Source organism: Thamnophis sirtalis, unplaced genomic scaffold, assembly GCF_051295495.1.
Source record: "Thamnophis sirtalis isolate CommonGarterSnake01/CBP01778 unplaced genomic scaffold, rThaSir2_p1.2 scaffold_14, whole genome shotgun sequence".
Taxonomy (NCBI): domain Eukaryota; kingdom Metazoa; phylum Chordata; class Lepidosauria; order Squamata; family Natricidae; genus Thamnophis; species Thamnophis sirtalis.
Window position 1 is genome coordinate 45287333 of NW_028261394.1, and position 17865 is coordinate 45305197.

At 43.6% G+C, this 17865-nt stretch overlaps 1 protein-coding gene across 1 annotated transcript in view; it reads left to right on the forward strand.

Annotated features, from left to right (window-relative positions):
* Positions 1-6721: 6721 nt before the first annotated feature.
* The window catches only part of LPCAT2 (lysophosphatidylcholine acyltransferase 2), a 40452-nt gene continuing 29308 nt past the window's right edge, over positions 6722-17865 (forward strand). The window contains exons 1-2 of the mRNA XM_087729161.1: positions 6722-6995; positions 16313-16452. Coding sequence (XP_087585287.1) covers positions 6777-6995; positions 16313-16452 — 359 coding nt within the window. The 5' untranslated portion in view covers positions 6722-6776. The remainder of the gene's footprint in view (positions 6996-16312; positions 16453-17865) is intronic.

A 17865-nucleotide genomic window follows, 5' to 3' on the forward strand; every position in this document is an offset into this window, starting at 1 on the left:
CCTGATCTAACTGAATATATTTTTCTAGTCCTCAAGCCAAAATTCTTCCCCCTGAATTCCCAATTTTTTGCCGACACTTTCCCTACCTTTGCTTCATGCCAACCAGGAGAAAGCATATCTAGGAGAGCAGGATGAAGAAGCCAACAATCAACTTTCCTACCCTCCTCCAAGAAGTCCAATAAAAACGGGGCACTGTTTCCAGGAATTCTCTTAAAAGCTTCTCGTTGTCCAATTCCATGCCTCAATAATGTGTCTCCAGAGGGTAGGAAAACTGGCTCGTTCCAGACGATGACTAACCTGTTTTGGCTACAAAGAGCCCATTGCTGGAGCCAACATAAACCTCAACTTTGAAAGAATAATTAATGGTAATAATGCCCCGGCCGAGAATTTGGCAATGGGACTGACATCATTCTAACTTACGTGGCTCCTTCCTTTAGCTATTTCAGATCTTCTGGATAGTTGCAGTAGGTAAGTCCTTAAATTTCCGTGGCACGACAAAACCGCGGTCCACTAAAGCGCGCCCGATTAAAGCGCGTACGTGACGTCATCAGCAGCGCGACAAATAAAATTAAAAATAAATTAAATTAAAATAAAATTAAAGCAAGCCGATTCACATAAAGGTAAGGTTTAGGGTTAGGGTTAGGTTAAGGGTTAGGGTTAGGTTTAGGGTTACGTTAAGCATTAGGGTTAGGTTTAGGGTTAGGTTAAAGGTTAGGTTTAGGGTTAGGGTTAGGGTTAGGTTAAGGGTTAGGGTTAGGTTTAGGGTTACGTTAAGCGTTAGGGTTAGGTTTAGGGTTAGGTTAAGGGTTAGCGTTAGGTTTAGCGTTAGGTTAAGGGTTAGGTTTAGGGTTAGGTTTAGGGTTAGGGTTAGGGTTAGGTTTGGGGGAGTTAGGGTAAGGTTTTCACGTTAATTTTAAATTTACCGCTCACAGCGCGATGTTTTCGTCGCGCTGTGATGACGTCACGTACGCGCTTTCGTCGAGCGCGCTTTAGTCTACCGTGGTTTTGTGGTGGAACCTAAATTTCAGATTGTGTCGCTTCGGCCCACACAGAAATGAACAAGAGCAGGCAACCTGCCTCTTTTTTTTCCTTTGAGGAAGAAGAAATTGTTTCGCTTCTCATCCAAGAAGCTTCATTAGTTCTAGTTTATAGACTTCGAATCCCCCTGCCATCAGAACTGATGAAGCTTCTTGGATGAGGCGCGAAACGTCTTCTTCTTCCTCAAGGGGAAAAAAAACATTCCAGTTGCCTTTTGAAGAATAAAGCACCTTTGAGACATTCGCTTTCACATCCTATTCACTTTTCGTTCTGTACCTAGCTGCACGAGTGTATAAAATTCGGTTAACCGTGCAAAGCCTGAATGCACTGAACAGCGCCCCCCTCTGGAACTGCGAGTTATTTTTCAGGTATTTTCTGAAGTCTGCAAATTATCACCTCCCACCTCTTGGGGATGCTTGAATTTGGATTCCTGCTCTGAGCAATTGTCCCTATCCGTTTTAAGATTCTGCCATCCTACTTGTATATTTCAACGTCGCATTTCAAGCACAGGAGGCTTGAACTCTGCAGCCAAGACTTTCTCAACCCGCCTTCCTTAATCCAGGGGCTTGCAGGAAAGAGGAAAACTACATCTCCCAGAATCCTCCAGCTGCTTTCAGATCAGTTTGACATCCTCTTATCCCATTGTTTGCAGCTGGGGCTCACTGGCAAGGAAAATGAGCAAACAGTGACATCTGCAGGACGGATGTAAGATTGCAGCTTCCTGGCAACTTGTGCTTTGTTGTCCACTGGGGGGCGGTGTTTCTCAACCTTGGCGATTTCAAGATAGGCCGAATTCATACCTTAAGCCAGGGGAATTCTGGGAGTTGAAGTCCACAAAATTTTAAAGTCACCGAGGTTGAGAAACACGGGGATCTCTATGCAGAGATCATCCCAGTCATTTTGAGAACTGGAGATAAAGTCAAGTCAAGATAAAGTCAAGGGTCACCAACCTTGGCAACTGTAAGACTTCTGGACTTCACCTTCACAGAATTCCCCAGCCAGCAAGAGACATTATTTTACACATTTAAAACCAAGATCCAACTGACAAAGACTTTGCTTTATAAACACCAATCATATGAAGGATCACTTTCCATGACATTATTTTGCATATTTAATTGAGTTGCTTGGGTTGGAAATAACATTCTAGCTTTTAATGTATTGTTTGTTTGTCTAAATGCTTAAGTATTATTATTTAATGGCTGAAATGGAAGGGTTCAATGTTTTCAAATGGCTGTTGCGTCTCCCCCTTTCCATCTCTAGTTAGCTGGAAATCTGAAGACTCCTTTTTAATTTGTTTAAGTTTCTTTATTTTCGCCCTGGAGGACTGGAGGCTGGCTAGGACTAACTGAGAAAGAAATGTTGAGGTTGACGATTTAATTACAGTATCAAATGCGAGTCCATGGTGTCAAAAATGCACAATTACGATGCTTCACTCTCTACATAAGGTATTCCACCCATTCTTGTAAAAGGGCTTTCATACAGGTCCATCAGCCTGAAGATACGTATGTGTTCTGACCCCCTCCTCTGTCCAGTAACAAATGCCGAAACAAGCTTAACTGGAATTTCACAAAACTTTAATTAACAGGAAACATAAACTTCGGTGGCTGAAAGCCCAAGCATAAACCAACAGATAAGAACCTTGGCAGCAACTCAGACTTCGACATAGGCAGATAACAGCTTCTCCAGCGTTATGAATGAAGTTGAATCCTGCAAACCAGACTCCTCCCCGAGTCCCTCCTTAAATACAATATTGAGAGTCGCCTAATTACAACCAGCTGAGTCCAATTATCTTTTGTAACTGCATAGCTGTGTTCTCCGTCGATCTGCCCGGGGTTGCCTGGCATCCAGGACCACCTCCCTTGTCTCCTACCAGAGATTCTGAAGGCTGCATGAAGCAGGTTAACCCCATGAGATGAAGAATCTACCAAGCCAAGCTCAAGTAGCACCCTGGACAGCACCTCTGAAGTTCAGCAGGTGGATTTCCAGAGAAGAAGTCCACTCCTGCTCCATCAAGGCAAACTCAAACCTGAAAGTTGCCTCTAAATCTGGTGGGACGACTGGGCCTTTAAAGGATTTCCTCTTCCTCCACACTTAAAGGAATCAGAAGGTTGCGTTCCTATTACTGTCAACACAATAGAAGCAACTCCTTTTTTGAGTAGGTTTAATAGACTTTCTGAGTGGCTCAGTGGCTAAGACATTGAGCTTGTCGATCAGAAAGGTCAGCAGTTCGAATCCCTAGCGCCACGTAATGGAGTGAGCTCCCGTTCCTTGTCCCAACTTCTGCCAACCCAGCAGTTCAAAAGCAAATAAAAATGCAAGTAGAAAAATAGGGACCACCTTTGGTGGGAAGATAACAGCGTTCCGTGCACCTTCGGCATTTAGTCATGCTGGCCTCATGACCACGAAGACATCTTCGGATAGCACTGACTCTTCAGCTTTGAAACAGAGATGAGCACTGCCCCCTAGAGTCAGGAACGACTAGCATGTATATGTGAGGGGAACCTTTACCTTTAATAGACTTTCTAGTTTAGCTTTTGAAGATTTTTCTCACTCTTCCTTGCAGAACTGAGGCCAGATGGCAGCAAAGAGCTATTATTATTATTTTTTTACAATCCAGATATACATATATCAGCTCTTAAGAGAGACACAAGGAGCTTTAATTTGCTGAGCCAAAGACAATATTATTTATTTCCTTTGGGCTGATTTAATTACTAAGCATTATTTTTTTAAAAAAACAAAACCTTAAAACTATAACCTTAACCCAAGATTCTTTTTTAAAAAAATGAAATTTGGAACAATTGGTACAAATGGCTGCAAAACAGGAATAAAATTAATTAAGCCAAAAAACAATATATATAAATATATATATAGAACTGTGTATAAAGTGTGTAAATATAGAAGCGAAATATTATATACATGTACAGGTATGAAGACATAACAATGTTGATGTAATGACTGTAAGGTGTTGGAGAAGGGAAAAAATAATTTAAAAAAATCTGCTTAAAAAAAAAACTATAATCTTAACCCAAGATTCTTTTTTTAAAAAAAATACCAAATCCTTGTTGTTTTATGTTTTCTGCTTTTTGCTCTTGGAGGGCTTCATATGGGGTTTTGTTACCGGCTGAAATGCAGGTGATCAAGGTAATGACTCTATTAATATCACCCAAGGCCATTTCTCTCTCCTTGAGAAAGCAAAATAAAAAATAAAAAAATTCAGAGGCCCAGCTGTTACAATTGCCAACTCATCTAAAAAAAGAAAGTTTTTTTTTTAAAGGCCTAGACTGCGGGAACTGCTATTTTTAGGACTTGAGAAGGATGTGCCTGAATCAGCAGAGAAACAAGTGTCCTGAGAAAGGTAATAATAAAATACAATAGCAGAGTTGGAAGGGACCTCGGAGGTCTTCTAGTCCAACCCCCTGCTTAGGCAGGAAAACCTATACCGTTTCAAGACAAATGGCTATCCAACATCTTCTTAAAGACTTCCAGTGTTGGGGCATTCACAAAGTGAACAATCCTTTCCCACTTCCTTTTCCTGTTTCACACCTAAGGATGAGTCTCCCAGAGCTCGGAGTTCCGATTCTCAGCAGCAGCTCAATCCAAAAACGAAGCTGCTGCTTTCAATACCCTCCTTTGCTCCTCTGACGGTCTCCTGAACTGGATTAGAAAAATCCCAATAAAAGAGACCAGGCAAAAGAAGAGCCCATTCCTCATCTTAAACCCCCCGGGGGGAATTTACTAGTACTCTTTCCAACTAACCCAAAGCACCAGATACAAGCTGGGTGGAGATGACCCCATAGATGACCCTCGCTCTCGCAAGGACCTTGGAGTACTCATCTCAAACGATCTAAGCCCCAGAGCTCCCTGTAACAGCGTTGACGGAAAGGCATTAAGAGTTGTTAACCTAATTTTGTGAAGCTTCTTCTCCTGTAACGCTGTACTGCTAACCAGGGCATACAAAACCTTTCCCAGACCAATTCTCGAATACAGCTCGTCTGCCTGGAATCCACACTGTATATCGGACGTTAATACGATTGAGCAAGTCCAGAGGTATTTCACAAGAAGAGTCCTCCACTCCTCTGCTCACAATAGTAATTAGTAATTAATTAGTAATTTAATAAATTTATATGCCGCCCATTCCCATAGGACTCTGCCCTTACGCCGCTAGGCTTGAAATTTTGGCCTTGGACAACCTGGAATTTACACCGCCTGCTGTCTGCAGCGTAGTACACAAAATTATCCGCTACAACATCCTACCTGCCAATGACTACTTCAGCTTCAATCTCAATAATACATGGGAAAAACAAGAGTTACAAACTCAAGGTCAACCGCTCCAAACTCAATTGCAGAAAATACGACTTCAGCAACGGAGTGGTCAACGCCTGGAATGCTCTACCTGATTCCCTTGTTACATCCTCAAATCCTCACAGCTATGAAGAGCCGAGGTGGCGCAGTGGTTAGAGTGCTGTACTGCAGCCACTTCAGCTGACTGTTATCTGCAGTTCGGCGGTTCAAATCTCACCGGCTCAGGGTTGACTCAGCCTTCCATCCTTCCGAGGTGGGTGAAATGAGGACCCAGATTGTTGGGGGCGATATGCTGACTCTGTAAACCGCTTAGAGAGGGCTGAAAGCCCTATGAAGCGGTATATAAGTCTAACTGCAGAGAGCCGAGGTGGCACAGTGGTTAGAGTGCAGTACTGCAGGCCACTTCAGCTGACTGCTAACTGCAGTTCGGCTGTTCAAATCTCACCGGCTCAAAGGTTGACTCAGCCTTCCATCCTTCCGAGGTGGGTGAAATGAGGACCCAGACTGTGGGGGGCGATATGCTGACTCTGTAAACCCCTTAGAGAGGGCTGAAAGCCCTATGAAGCGGTATATAAGTCTAACTGCTATTGCTATTGCTATTCCACCTCAAACTGTCTCCCGTAGACCTCACCCCATTCTTAAGACAGGCACATGTATAAGCACACCAGCCTGTCTACCCTCCCTCTCTTACTCTCCCCATTTATTTGTATTCATTTATTTCATTTATATCCATGTTTTACACCTGCTGTCTTGTACACTGCTGACAAACTAATAAAATACAAATGCAAGAGTTCGGGCAGAAGAGGCGTTGGGCGGCTTCCTTCCACACATTAGCAATAGCAGTTAGACTTATATACCGCTTCATAGGGCTTTCAGCCCTCTCTAAGCGGTTTACAGAGTCAGCATATTGCCCCCAACAACAATCCGGGTCCTCATTTCACCCACCTCGGAAGGACGGAAGGCTGAGTCAACCTTGAGCGGGTGAGATTTGAACAGCCAAACTGCAGATAGCAGTCAGTTGAAGTGGCCTGCAGTACTGCACTCTAACCACTGCGCCACCTCGGCTCTCTGACATTGTCCTTACAGAATTCCCACAACCTTTTCCACAATCCCCTGCGTTGGGTTCCCCTTGCAGAACGGAGCCGCCTCCGGGGCAGCCAAGAGGAACAATTCTTATTTTTCCCCGCAGCCCCAGATCTCCGCTGCCTTCCAACCAGGACGAGGTTCTGCATCATCCTGCAAAGGAAAAGTGGCCGAGAATCGGAGTCGGAGGGAAGGGAGAGGCTTTCCTCGCTCCAACTTTATACCTTTCGCCTCTCCACCCTCCTCTCTCTCTCTCTCCAGGGCCGGGTCAGGTCGAGGTGTGCCGCGCAAGCGCCAGGGAGCCCCGGGAGGGGCGCTGCCGGCGCCGGGCTGCGCCTGTCTTCAAGCACCCGATGCTGCTTTGCACAGAAGCGGCGGCGGTGGCGACTTTGGAAAGCAGCGCCCTGCCAGCTGGCGACATGGGGAAGCTGCCTTCGCCCACGCCGCCGGAGCCGCAGCAGGAGCCGCAGCAGCGGCTCTTCCTCCTGCCCAGGCAAAAGTCGCTGGCCACCCCCTTGGTGCTCAACCCCTTCGTGCAAGAGACGCGTCTGGACGCCAAGGAAAAAACCTGGGTAGTTTTGGAGACCGCGCGGGGATCGGGAGGGAAGAGCGCTTGGATAGCTGCGTAAAGGAAAGCGCAAGGGGAGAGGGATCGGTGGGGAAAAAAGGAAGGGGGGAGAAGAGTGGGGGAGAAGCTGGTGCTCCCCCCCCCCCAGCTGGAGCAAGGCTAGAGGGAGGGCCAAAGGTATAAAAGGCAGCTCCTGGTCACTTGGTTTTATTTCTGGATGTGGGGGCTCTTCGGGGCTCTCTGATCTGGGTGGGTTTTCTTGCAAACGTTTCATGACCCAACTAGGTAACTTCATCAGTACTAGAAGGGCGTGGGATGTGCGGGGAGGAGGAGGAGGAGGCCTGTGGGGTCCTTGCTGCTCTCTGAGCTGGGTAGTTTTCTTCCAGATATTTTATGACCCAACTAGGTAACCTTATCAATACTAGAAGGGAGTGGGGTGTGAAGAGTGCAGGAGGAGGAGGAGGAGGAGGAAGAATGTGGGGTCCTTGGTACTCTCTGAGCTGGGTGGATTTTCTTTTTCTTTTTATTAAAGAGTTTTAATAGATTTTACAAGTATTTCCCCTTCCCCTTCCCTCCCTCCCTCCCTCCACCCCCAACCCCGCACCCCCTCCAACCCTCCCCCCACCTCCCAGAGCAAAATACAGGGTATAAACATTTAATAATCATACGCTAACATAAACTAACTTTAGCGTCGTACCTTATTTATCTATCTATCTATCTATCATCTATCTATCTATCTATCTATCATCTATCTATCTATCTATCTATCTATCTATCTATCTATCTATCTATCTATCTATCTATCTATCATCTATCTTGTATACCACCCACTCCCGGAGGACTCCGGGCGGCTCACAAAAGACAAGGGAAAGAGGGGAACGAGACAAAGACAACATACCTTCACTTATACTTTAGCTCCCCTTTTATTAAGCTAACTTTAAGTAAATCGTAACATTCCTGGTTCATTCATTCATAAGCTAACTGAAATTTCTCAGCCCGATATTTGTTCTGAATGCCATCCGTCCATCTTCTCCATTCCAACTTGCATTTCTTCATCTGAATGGTCCTTCAAGTATGCTGATATTTTGGCCATCTCTGCTAAGTTTATTACTGGGTGGGTTTCCTTGAAGGCGTTTCACGGCCCAAACCTGGATAACTTCATCGCTGCTGATCACCTTTCCTAGTCTGGGGCAATGAACCTCTTCCCAGAAAACCAGCCAGCTCAGAGAGTACCAAGGCGGGGGGGGGGGGGCGCTCATCCCAACAGTTTGAGCTACAAACTTTCTCCTTTGTTTCTGGGATTTCTTGCCACGTTCTGCGTTTGGTGCCTCGGGGCCTTAGAAGTTGGGCTGAACGAGGGGGATAGAGGGGTGAAAATCCCCTCTCTGGAAATGGGGCAGAGAGTGTGGGATGGAGGGGAAGACTTCTCTCTTTGTTTGTGGCTTTCCTTGGGACGCCCTAAATCTATCCTGGGGATGGCTCCCCGTCTCCTGGAAGCCCAAGACGCAGCTGGAAAAGCGGGGAGGTGGGCTATGGGGAGAGACTCCCTGGAAGGCGCCGAGCCGGCAACTTCTTGGCAAGAGGTTTCCGTCGAAGAGATTCTCAGCCCCGTTAAGTCGGGTGGAGGGTTGGCATTGCAATGTGGGCAGTGTGTAATTGGGTTAGGGGAGATTACAATACAATAATACAATAGCAGAGTTGGAAGGGACCTTGGAGGTCTTCTAGTCCAACCCCCTGCCTAGGCAGGAAATACCATAGATTAGGTGGGAGTGAGAGAGGAAGATCTCTTCGACTTGCAGGAGGAGTTTTTGCTTTGAATTAGGATAATTCCTTTTTTTGGTGGGGGGAGAAAAGCTTTTAGTGTAAAATTGAAGGTGTGTGGGGCAGGGGGTTGTATATTCTTTGGGGGGTCTGCTTAGAAGCGCCCCCCTCTCCCCTCTCAATGGCTCCTGTGATTTCTCTCCCCAACCTTCTTTACGGAGCACAGAATTGGGTAGGGTTCTAAAGGTCATTTAGTCCACCCCCTGGCTCTGATGAGCCAATTGAAGGGGGGGGGCACACCCCATCTTAGAGGGGATGTGGTCTCTTCTTGAATGTATAATGGTGAGAGTTTTAACATCCATTGCTGTGAGAAACTACAAAGACCGAAAAATGGAAAGAAATAGAGGGGGAAAAAACTGATAAGTGCAATAAAAAAGAAAAAAAAAGAGAGAAAGATGTAGTGAAAAATGATACAAAATTAATCAAAAATTATTTTCTCTGATTTAGCGCCTCGTTTAAATCTCTTCTGTTGTTCTAAGCCAGAAATAACTTTTTGTATACCGGTATTTATTAAATTTGTAGCTCCCGCTGACTCTGGACAGAGAGAGAGAGACAAATCATACTTAGCTTTTTCTCCCCGTCTTGTTCTTTATTTGCCAGTCCTACCTCACAGGGTTGGTGTTCCACTTTTGTAGCTGCATAGGGCAACTTTCCATTTGCAAAACAATATCTATTTTCAAAAAAATATGTCTTTTGTGCAAGAATCTACCAAGAAGATTTGCTAGAATTTGGTACAAGGCCGAGGTGGCGCAGTGGTTAGGGTGCAGTACTGCAGGCCACTTCAGCTGACTGTTATCTGCAGTTCAGCGGTTCTAATCTCACCGGCTCAGGGTTGACTCAGCCTTCCATCCTTCCGAGGTGGGTGAAATGAGGACCCAGACTGTGGGGGCGATATGCTGACTCTGTAAACCGCTTAGAGAGGGCTGAAAGCCCTATGAAGCGGTATATAAGTCTAACTGCTATTGCTATTGCTATTGCTACAAAGTTCTGGGTTTTTTAAAACAAAAATAAACGGACCCCAAAGGTAGAATCTAACCGATAGACTGCTTTGGCATGTGGAGGTTCCATATCCCGATGATTAACAGCCTTTGGATGGATGTTTCTGCTGATTTCGCTCCATTCTTTAAAAAGAAAGGGAAAAAAAGTTGATTAAACCAAATATTCTTTCTGCAGCCTGTCCACAAGGAGGGCTGCACCTGTTGCACTCCTGCCTGGGGACAGTGCAGGCTTTTTATCTCCAAATTGCTCTCCCCTCCTGCTTACAGTTCTTGCAACCCTATTAGGAAATAAGTTGGCTTTTCGCACAATTTCATAGGCGCGGAAGTGAATGTGAAAATTGTCTTCATGAACAGACAGGAAGGGGACAGAGCCCAGACGCTTAGAAGAGCAAGATCTGAATTCCAGAAGTCCTGAATTCGATATTTAACACCTTATTTTTTTTAAAAAAAAATATTCTGATAGAACAAGTAGATTGAAGAGTAGATCGAAGAGGATAGCCTGCTCAGTCATTGTCTCTAATGATCGGCCTCTAACCTTTAGTTATCCTGGTCTTAGTTTCCCCATTTCTCAGTTACAAAAGTTTTTCGGAACTTCCCTTTTTGCAAATGTTTATACCAAGGAGACAGGATGTTCCTCGTTTAGTAGCAAGCAGAAGTTCTTATGAAACAGGAATTGCTGGGGGAGATGGACGGGGTCTCCCTCTTTTAAAGGGACGTGGTGGCTCAGCGGTTAAGACGCTGAGCTTGTTGATCAGAAGAAAGTTCGGCAGTTCGAATCCCTAACGCCGCCTAATGGAGTGAGCTCCTGTTACTTAGCTTCTGGCACCTGGGGTCTAATTGTACATTCCCAGTGAATTCATAAGTGAACTGAAGCTGGGCCAATGGCATAAATTAATAAATATATTTTTGCGAATTTCAAAAGCTGTGCAATTTTAGATTTTAAAGTAACGTGATTGCACTTGTATACTGTTGCTCTTTAATTCCAGTGTAAAAATAGGACAAGTTGAATATATTAATAGATAGTGGAAATACACCGAAGGGAGGAGTAGAGGGATAGAAGAAAGAGGGGTAGAGAGGACGGGAGGGAGGGTGAGAAGGAAGGGAGGGAGTGTACTGGGAGAGAGGAGTGGTAGAGGGGGGGGAAGTAAGGTAGAGGGGAATGATGGAGGGAAGATGGAAAGTTGGAGGGGGGCAAAAGAAAGGGTGTATGGAGGGTCGAAGAGATACATTGGGTTTCTATTTTGGGGGGTATTATTAACAAGAGGAATGGCTGTGTTTATTGTTTAAAGTTATAAGGCCCCGGTTCTGCACAGTATATATGTGACTGTACGAAAATGAAAATGGAAAATAAAAACACATTTACAGGGGGGGGAAAAAAGCTGTGCAATTGTTTGAGATCCCAAATAAGAAAACAACGAACATGGCAGTACAGATGTTTTCAACATCTTTTGGGGGTGGTGGGGTCAATGGTTTGACTCCTTTTTTTTTTTGAGTAGGTTTAATAGACTTTTTGAGGGACGCGGTGGCTCGGTGGCTAAGACGCTCAGCTTGTCGATCAGAAAGGTTCGGCAGATTGGCAGTTCCAATCCCTAGCGCCGCGTAACGGAGTGAGCTCCTGTTATTTGTCCCAGCTTCTGCCAACCTAACAGTTCAAAACCACGTGAAAAATGCAAGTAGAAAAACAGGAACCACCTTTGGTGGGAAAGTAACAGCATTCTGTGCGACTTCGGCGTTGAGTCATGCCGGGCCACATGACCACGGAGAAGTCTTTGGACAGCGCTGGCTCTTCGGCTTTGAAACGGAGATGAGCACTGCCCCCTAGAGACGGGAATGACTAGCACATATGTTCTATGGAGCCGAGGTGGCGCAGTGGTTAGAGTGCAGCACTTGCAGGCCACTTCAGCTGACTGTTATCTGCAGTTCGGCTGTTCAAATCTCACCGGCTCAGGGTTGACTCAGCCTTCCATCCTTCTGAGGTGGGTGAAATGAGGACCCAGAACACTTCAGCTGACTGTTATCTGCAGTTCGGCTGTTCAAATCTCACCGGCTCAGGGTTGACTCAGCCTTCCATCCTTCCGAGGTGGGTAAAATGAGGACCCGGATTGTTGTTGGGGGCGATATGCTGACTCTGTAAACCGCTTAGAGAGGGCTGAAAGCCCTATGAAGCGGTATATAAGTCTAACTGCTATTGCTATGTTCAGAGGGAACCCTTACCTCTTTTAAAGCAACTCACTCCCTATTGCAAGTCGGGCATCAAACCCTGAGTTATTTTTTAGTTGTAATTAGTTGCTATGAAGACGGTTTCCTTTGCTGTGTTGACAGCTGAAATTTATTGGCTTCGTAATCTCTGCAGTCAGGATTTCCCCTGCTTGTGTTGAGATTTATCTCGTTTGAGGTCTTGGTTCACAGCTGAGCTATACAAAGACTGGCCTTAAACTGAGTTTACAGAAAGAGAGAATAATTTCTGCCCTGTTATTTCCTTTCCATGTCGTTCCAAGCGCGGTTGACTCAGCCTAAATCCCGGCAGGGAAGTTTTCGAAAACAAAGCTGGATGAGAATTGCAGGTAGTCCTCGGATTACGGCCATGAGGGGGCCTGATTTTTTTTAAATGTTGCTAAGTGAGACGTTTCAGTGAGTTTTGCCCCATTTGACGACCTTTCCTGCTACGGTCGTTAAGTGAATCACCGCAGGGGTTAAGCTAAGTAATGCAGTCGTTATGTGAATCTGGCTTCCCCGTTGACTTTGCTTGTCAGACGGTCGCGAAAGGGGATCACGTGACCGTCAGCTGCCGGGCGTCTGGATTTTGATCATATGACCAAGGGAATGGTGCAACAGTCATAAGTGTGAAAAGTGGTCTTAAGTTCCTTTTTCACTAGCCTTGTATCTTTGAAGAGTCACTAAATGAACTGTCGTAAGTCGAGGTCGACCTGTACAATGAAGGCATAGCAAAAACAAAGTTCATGAAAACGCTGCTAGTTTTATTGGTAACTAGCTGTTAACCCAGTGTTGCCCCGGTCTTTGTTTACCCCAATCCTGTAGTAGACATTTACAAATGTCAGACGAAGGGAACAGCTAAAGAACAAGGATTGACTTGGGAGTAAGGCCACACAGGTGGACGATGAATGGCCCCTCCCAGAGGAAACAAAAGAGGAGCGAAAGGGGAGTGGAGTTTGCAGGAGACAATTAGTTCGCTTAATTGGTTTGCGACTCTCCGAGACTCCTTGCCAAGTTCTGCAGATAATCAGCCTGGCAGCTCTCCAAGCCAGAGAAGGTCTGTGACCGTAAATCCTCCCTTGAAAGACTTCACTGAATGGGAATGAGCAGAATACACAGGAAATTAATAAAAGGGGATTTTGTCGGGACAAGGAGTTTGCTTCATGCTCTTGGGAAGCTTCGGTTAGAACAGGAAAAGCACAATAAACAAACAAACAAATAAATAAAAATAAAAATAATAACAAATAACAAATAAATAATAAATAATAAATAAATATAAATATAAATAATATAAATAATATAAATAATATAAATATAAATAATATAAATATAAATAATATAAATATAAATATAAATAAATATAAATATAAATATAAATAAATATAAATATAAATAATATAAATATAAATATAAATATAAATATAAATATAAATATAAATATAAATATAAATATAAATATAAATATAAATATAAATATAAATATAAATAATATAAATAATATAAATATAAATATAAATATAAATATAAATATAAATATAAATATAAATATAAATATAAATATAAATATAAATATAAATATAAATATAAATATAAATATAAATATAAATAATATAAATATAAATAATATAAATATAAATAATATAAATATAAATAATATAAATATAAATATAAATATAAATATAAATATAAATATAAATATAAATATAAATATAAATATAAATATAAATATAAATATAAATATAAATATAAATATAAATATAAATATAAATATAAATATAAATATAAATATAAATATAAATATAAATAATATAAATATAAATAATATATAAATAAATATGAACAGGTCAAAACCCGCCACAAGCAGCTGTTCTTAAAAATGCCTTCTGGGCATTTTCAGGCGCAATGCAATTCAAAACCTGCCTTTTGTCCTCTAAGAAACGGTGTTTTCTTACCGCAAATTTGTCATTGCCGCGGGACCCACCCTTTGGCATCCTGCAATCCTCCTGCCTCGGATCTGAAGTTTGCTTTAGAGAGAAGATTGGGCAGGTCCGTCAACCTGCCAGCCAGAAGGACATTTCACAATTTCCCTTCTGAGCAATCTGCATTCCACTTAGCAATATCATCAGAGAGATATTATCCTTGAAGGAAGCGATACGAAGCTGTTGCTTTAGCTGCAGGTTACAAATTGATGCGGTGCACCTCATAAGCTCTCCAAGCGTTTGCAAAATCTGAGAGTTAAAAGGCCACGCCTTTTCATCATAATTTGCAAATTTGGGAAGCTGAAAGCCGTATCTCTTCATAATAACTTGCAAATTCTGAGACTTGAAGGTCACACCTCTTCATAATAATTTGAAAGTTATTTCAAATAATGAAGAGCCAGCGCTGTCCGAAGACATCTCCGTGGTCATGTGGCCGGCATGACTCAATGCCGAAGGCGCACGGAACACTGTTATCTTCCCACCAAAGCTGGTCCCTATTTTTCTACTTGCATTTTTTTACATGCTTTCGAACTTCTAGGTTGGCAGAAGCTGGGACAAGTCACGGGTGCTCACTCCGTTACGCGGCGCTAGGGATTCGAACTGCCGACCTTTCTGATCAACAAGCTCAGCGTCTTAGCCACTGAGCCACTGGGTCCCTCTGTGACAATGGTACACCTTTGTAATAATTGTTCTGTTTTGTAAAGAAAGCTTCAGTTCACCTTTCCTTTTGCAACGGTAGCTGTTTTGAACCTGGTTTGTAGGAAGACAACGGTATGATTTAATTTCCTTTTTTTTATACAAAAAAGAAGAAGAAGAAAAAAATAGTCACCACTTCCTGTATCTGATATTTTAAAACTTGAAGGTACAGAACATCGAGGTCTTTTCTGTACATTCGCCTTGCCGTGGTGACTTCTTCATTGAACCCCAACCCTGAACTTAACTTTGGACGATCTAATCCCATCTGACATTTCAAAGAATATTTCCTCCTTTCTTCTCTCTGCTTCTTCCTTTTAACACAGCCGGCTGTGAATGACCAATAGATGGTCTGCCTTAAGCATTGAAGAAAAGTCTTTTGTGCTGGGCTGCATATTAGTATACTGTTAAATTAATATTTAACTATTTCTGACACCTGCCAGGTGGAAACAGACCCTGAAACAAGGCATCTTACTATTGAGAAGGTTTCTGAAATTTACATTAAACCTGCTTTGCTAGTCTTGGTTGCACATTAAATTACTCTAAACAGGACATTGTTTTCTGTATCTCTCTGAGGTTGATTAATGGTCTATGAGCTAACCCAAGCCATTAAAAAGTTACTTAAGTTTTCCAAGTTTTTGTCCAATCAATATTTGCCAGTAACTTATTTACTGACCAGCGGCTTGCGGAGCTGACAGCAGAGTCAGACAGTGAGGAGGTTGGGGAGGAACATGGGACAGTCCTGGAGTCTGGGGAAGGCTCAGATAAGGGCTCTGCGTCAGAGGCAGAGAGGAGACCAGGGCCATCTGGGAATTATGTGCTGCCTCCAGAGATGGACATCAGCGAGGCAGAGGAATAGGGGGAGCCTGTTCCCAGTGCACGCATGCGCAGAGCTGCCAAAAGACAAGAATAGTTAAGACAAAAGGGGCGACTCAGGAGAAAGGCTTGGAGATGATTGGTCCCTCCCATAAGACCTAAAAGAGGAGCAAACGAAGGTGAGCTTTTGTGGTGCAATCAGAACATTGCGTGTGTTGAAGTTGTTTTAACGCAAACCAAAGATGCCTTTTAAAAAACAAGTTGACATCCTATTCTTATGCATGCCAGTGCTGTGTGGGAGGTAATTTAAGGTGGTTCTGACAAGTGTCGTCGGCATCTTCATATCCGGTCACATGGGTGGCAAGCCACTCACATCCGGTCACATGGGCAGCAAGCCACTCCCACAAAGGAGGCCACACCCACAGAGTAGGTTCGAACAATTTTTGAAACCCACCACTGATTCAGGGAGTTGAAGTCCTCGCCCCTTAAAGTTGCCAAAGTTGAGAAGCCTTAGAAATACAGAGCATAGAGTATTTTTTTTAAAAAAACATTGCAGGTTGAGGACTCTCTGTACTGAGGCAAACAACTCTCACATTTCTCTGAATTGCAGAAGTTGAGCAGATCGAGTTTGGCCCTCAATTTGATCTGACCTAACGTGGATCTCATCCCTGGATCCGCAGGAAGTGTGGAGTTGAGATTGTTCCCCGGTGCACAAATTTAACCCCAGACTTCATGCTTCTGAAGTCAAGAATTCCAGAAGTTGCCCAGATGTCTCTTTAACGTGGTCCCTTCTTTCTCAGGTGTTCTTCTTGGGCCTTATCCTCCTCCCTCTACGTGCTGCGTTCATCGTACTCCTTCTGTTGCTGGCATGGCCTTTTGTCCTCCTCGCGACATCCTGCACCAATGAAAAAGGCTCGGCGCCCCTCCGAGGATGGAGAAGGTAATATGGGACATATCCAAAAAATGTTGTTTGTATTTTTCATGGAAGCATCACCTGGTTTGCAAAGAGGAGGGAATGTCGAAAGAGTTGAGATCACGGCGGCGTGGAGGTCATTTATTGTGGGAAACACTTCATTTTTCATTCTGCCTTGAAATAAATATTGACTCTACACAAATCACCTCCCATTTCTGTGTTGGAGCAGAACTGGATGAAAAGTTCACACATATGCAACTCAGACTTAATTTTGTCCTGTCTAGAGCAAGGGGAACGGAAGTACTGCGATGTTTTATACAATAGCAGAGTTGGAAGGGACCTTGGAGGTCTTCTAGTCCAGTCCCCCTGCCTAGGCAGGAAACCCTATACCGTTTCAGACAAATGGCGATCCAACATCTTCTTAAAAACCTCCAGTGTTGGAGCATTCACAACTTCTGGAGGCAAGTTGGTTCCACTGATTAATTGTTCTCACTGTCAGGAAATTTCTCCTCAGTTCTAAGTTGCTTCTCTCCTTGATTAGTTTCCACCCATTGCTTCTTGTCCTGCCCTCAGGTGCCTTGGAGAATAGCTTGACTCCCTCTTCTTTGGGGCAACCCCTGAGATATTGGAAGACTGCTATCATGTCTCCCTTAGTCCTTCTTTTCATTAAATTAGACATACCCAGTTCCTGCAACCGTTCCTCATATGTTTTAGTCTCCAGTCCCCTAATTATCTTTGTTGCTCTTCTCTGCACTCTTTCTAGAGTCTCCACATCTTTTCCACATTTCTTTTTGTCCTTTTGAAAAAAATGAACAAATGACTTTAAACTTCTTATTTTAAGATTGGAAGACGTGTCTTTCAGGGTTAGCTGACCTGTACCGTTATGGGGTTAATGATTACAATATTTATTTGATAACAGTGTTTATTTCCTGCAGCATTCAGAAATCTCATCCAAAACTCGATCCTTCTGCCTAGCCACCCTTTTGATTTTGCTAACTGATCTCTTGTGATAATACATAAATATTAATGCTTTCCCCCAACATCATCGGGTGACCCAAAATTTTACTTTCTTTTTTAATGCTTTTAATTGCAAGCTGTACACTTTTCATAAGGGACGTGGTGGCTCAGTGGCTAAGACGCTGAACTTGTTGATCAGAAAGGTCGGCAGTTCGAATCCCTAGCGCCGCGTAATGGAGCGAGCTCCCGTTACTTGTCCCAGCTTCTGCCAGCCTAGCAGTTCGAAATCAAATATGCTATCTGTTCAGCAAAGATATCCTATCATGCATAGGATGTGTGGCTCAGTGGCGAAGACACTGAGCTTGTCGAACAGAAAGGTCGGCGGTTTGAATCCCTAGCGCCGCATAACGGAGTGAGCTCTTGTCACTTGTCCCAGCTTCTGCCAACCTAGCAATTTCGAAAGGACGTAAAAAATGCAATTAG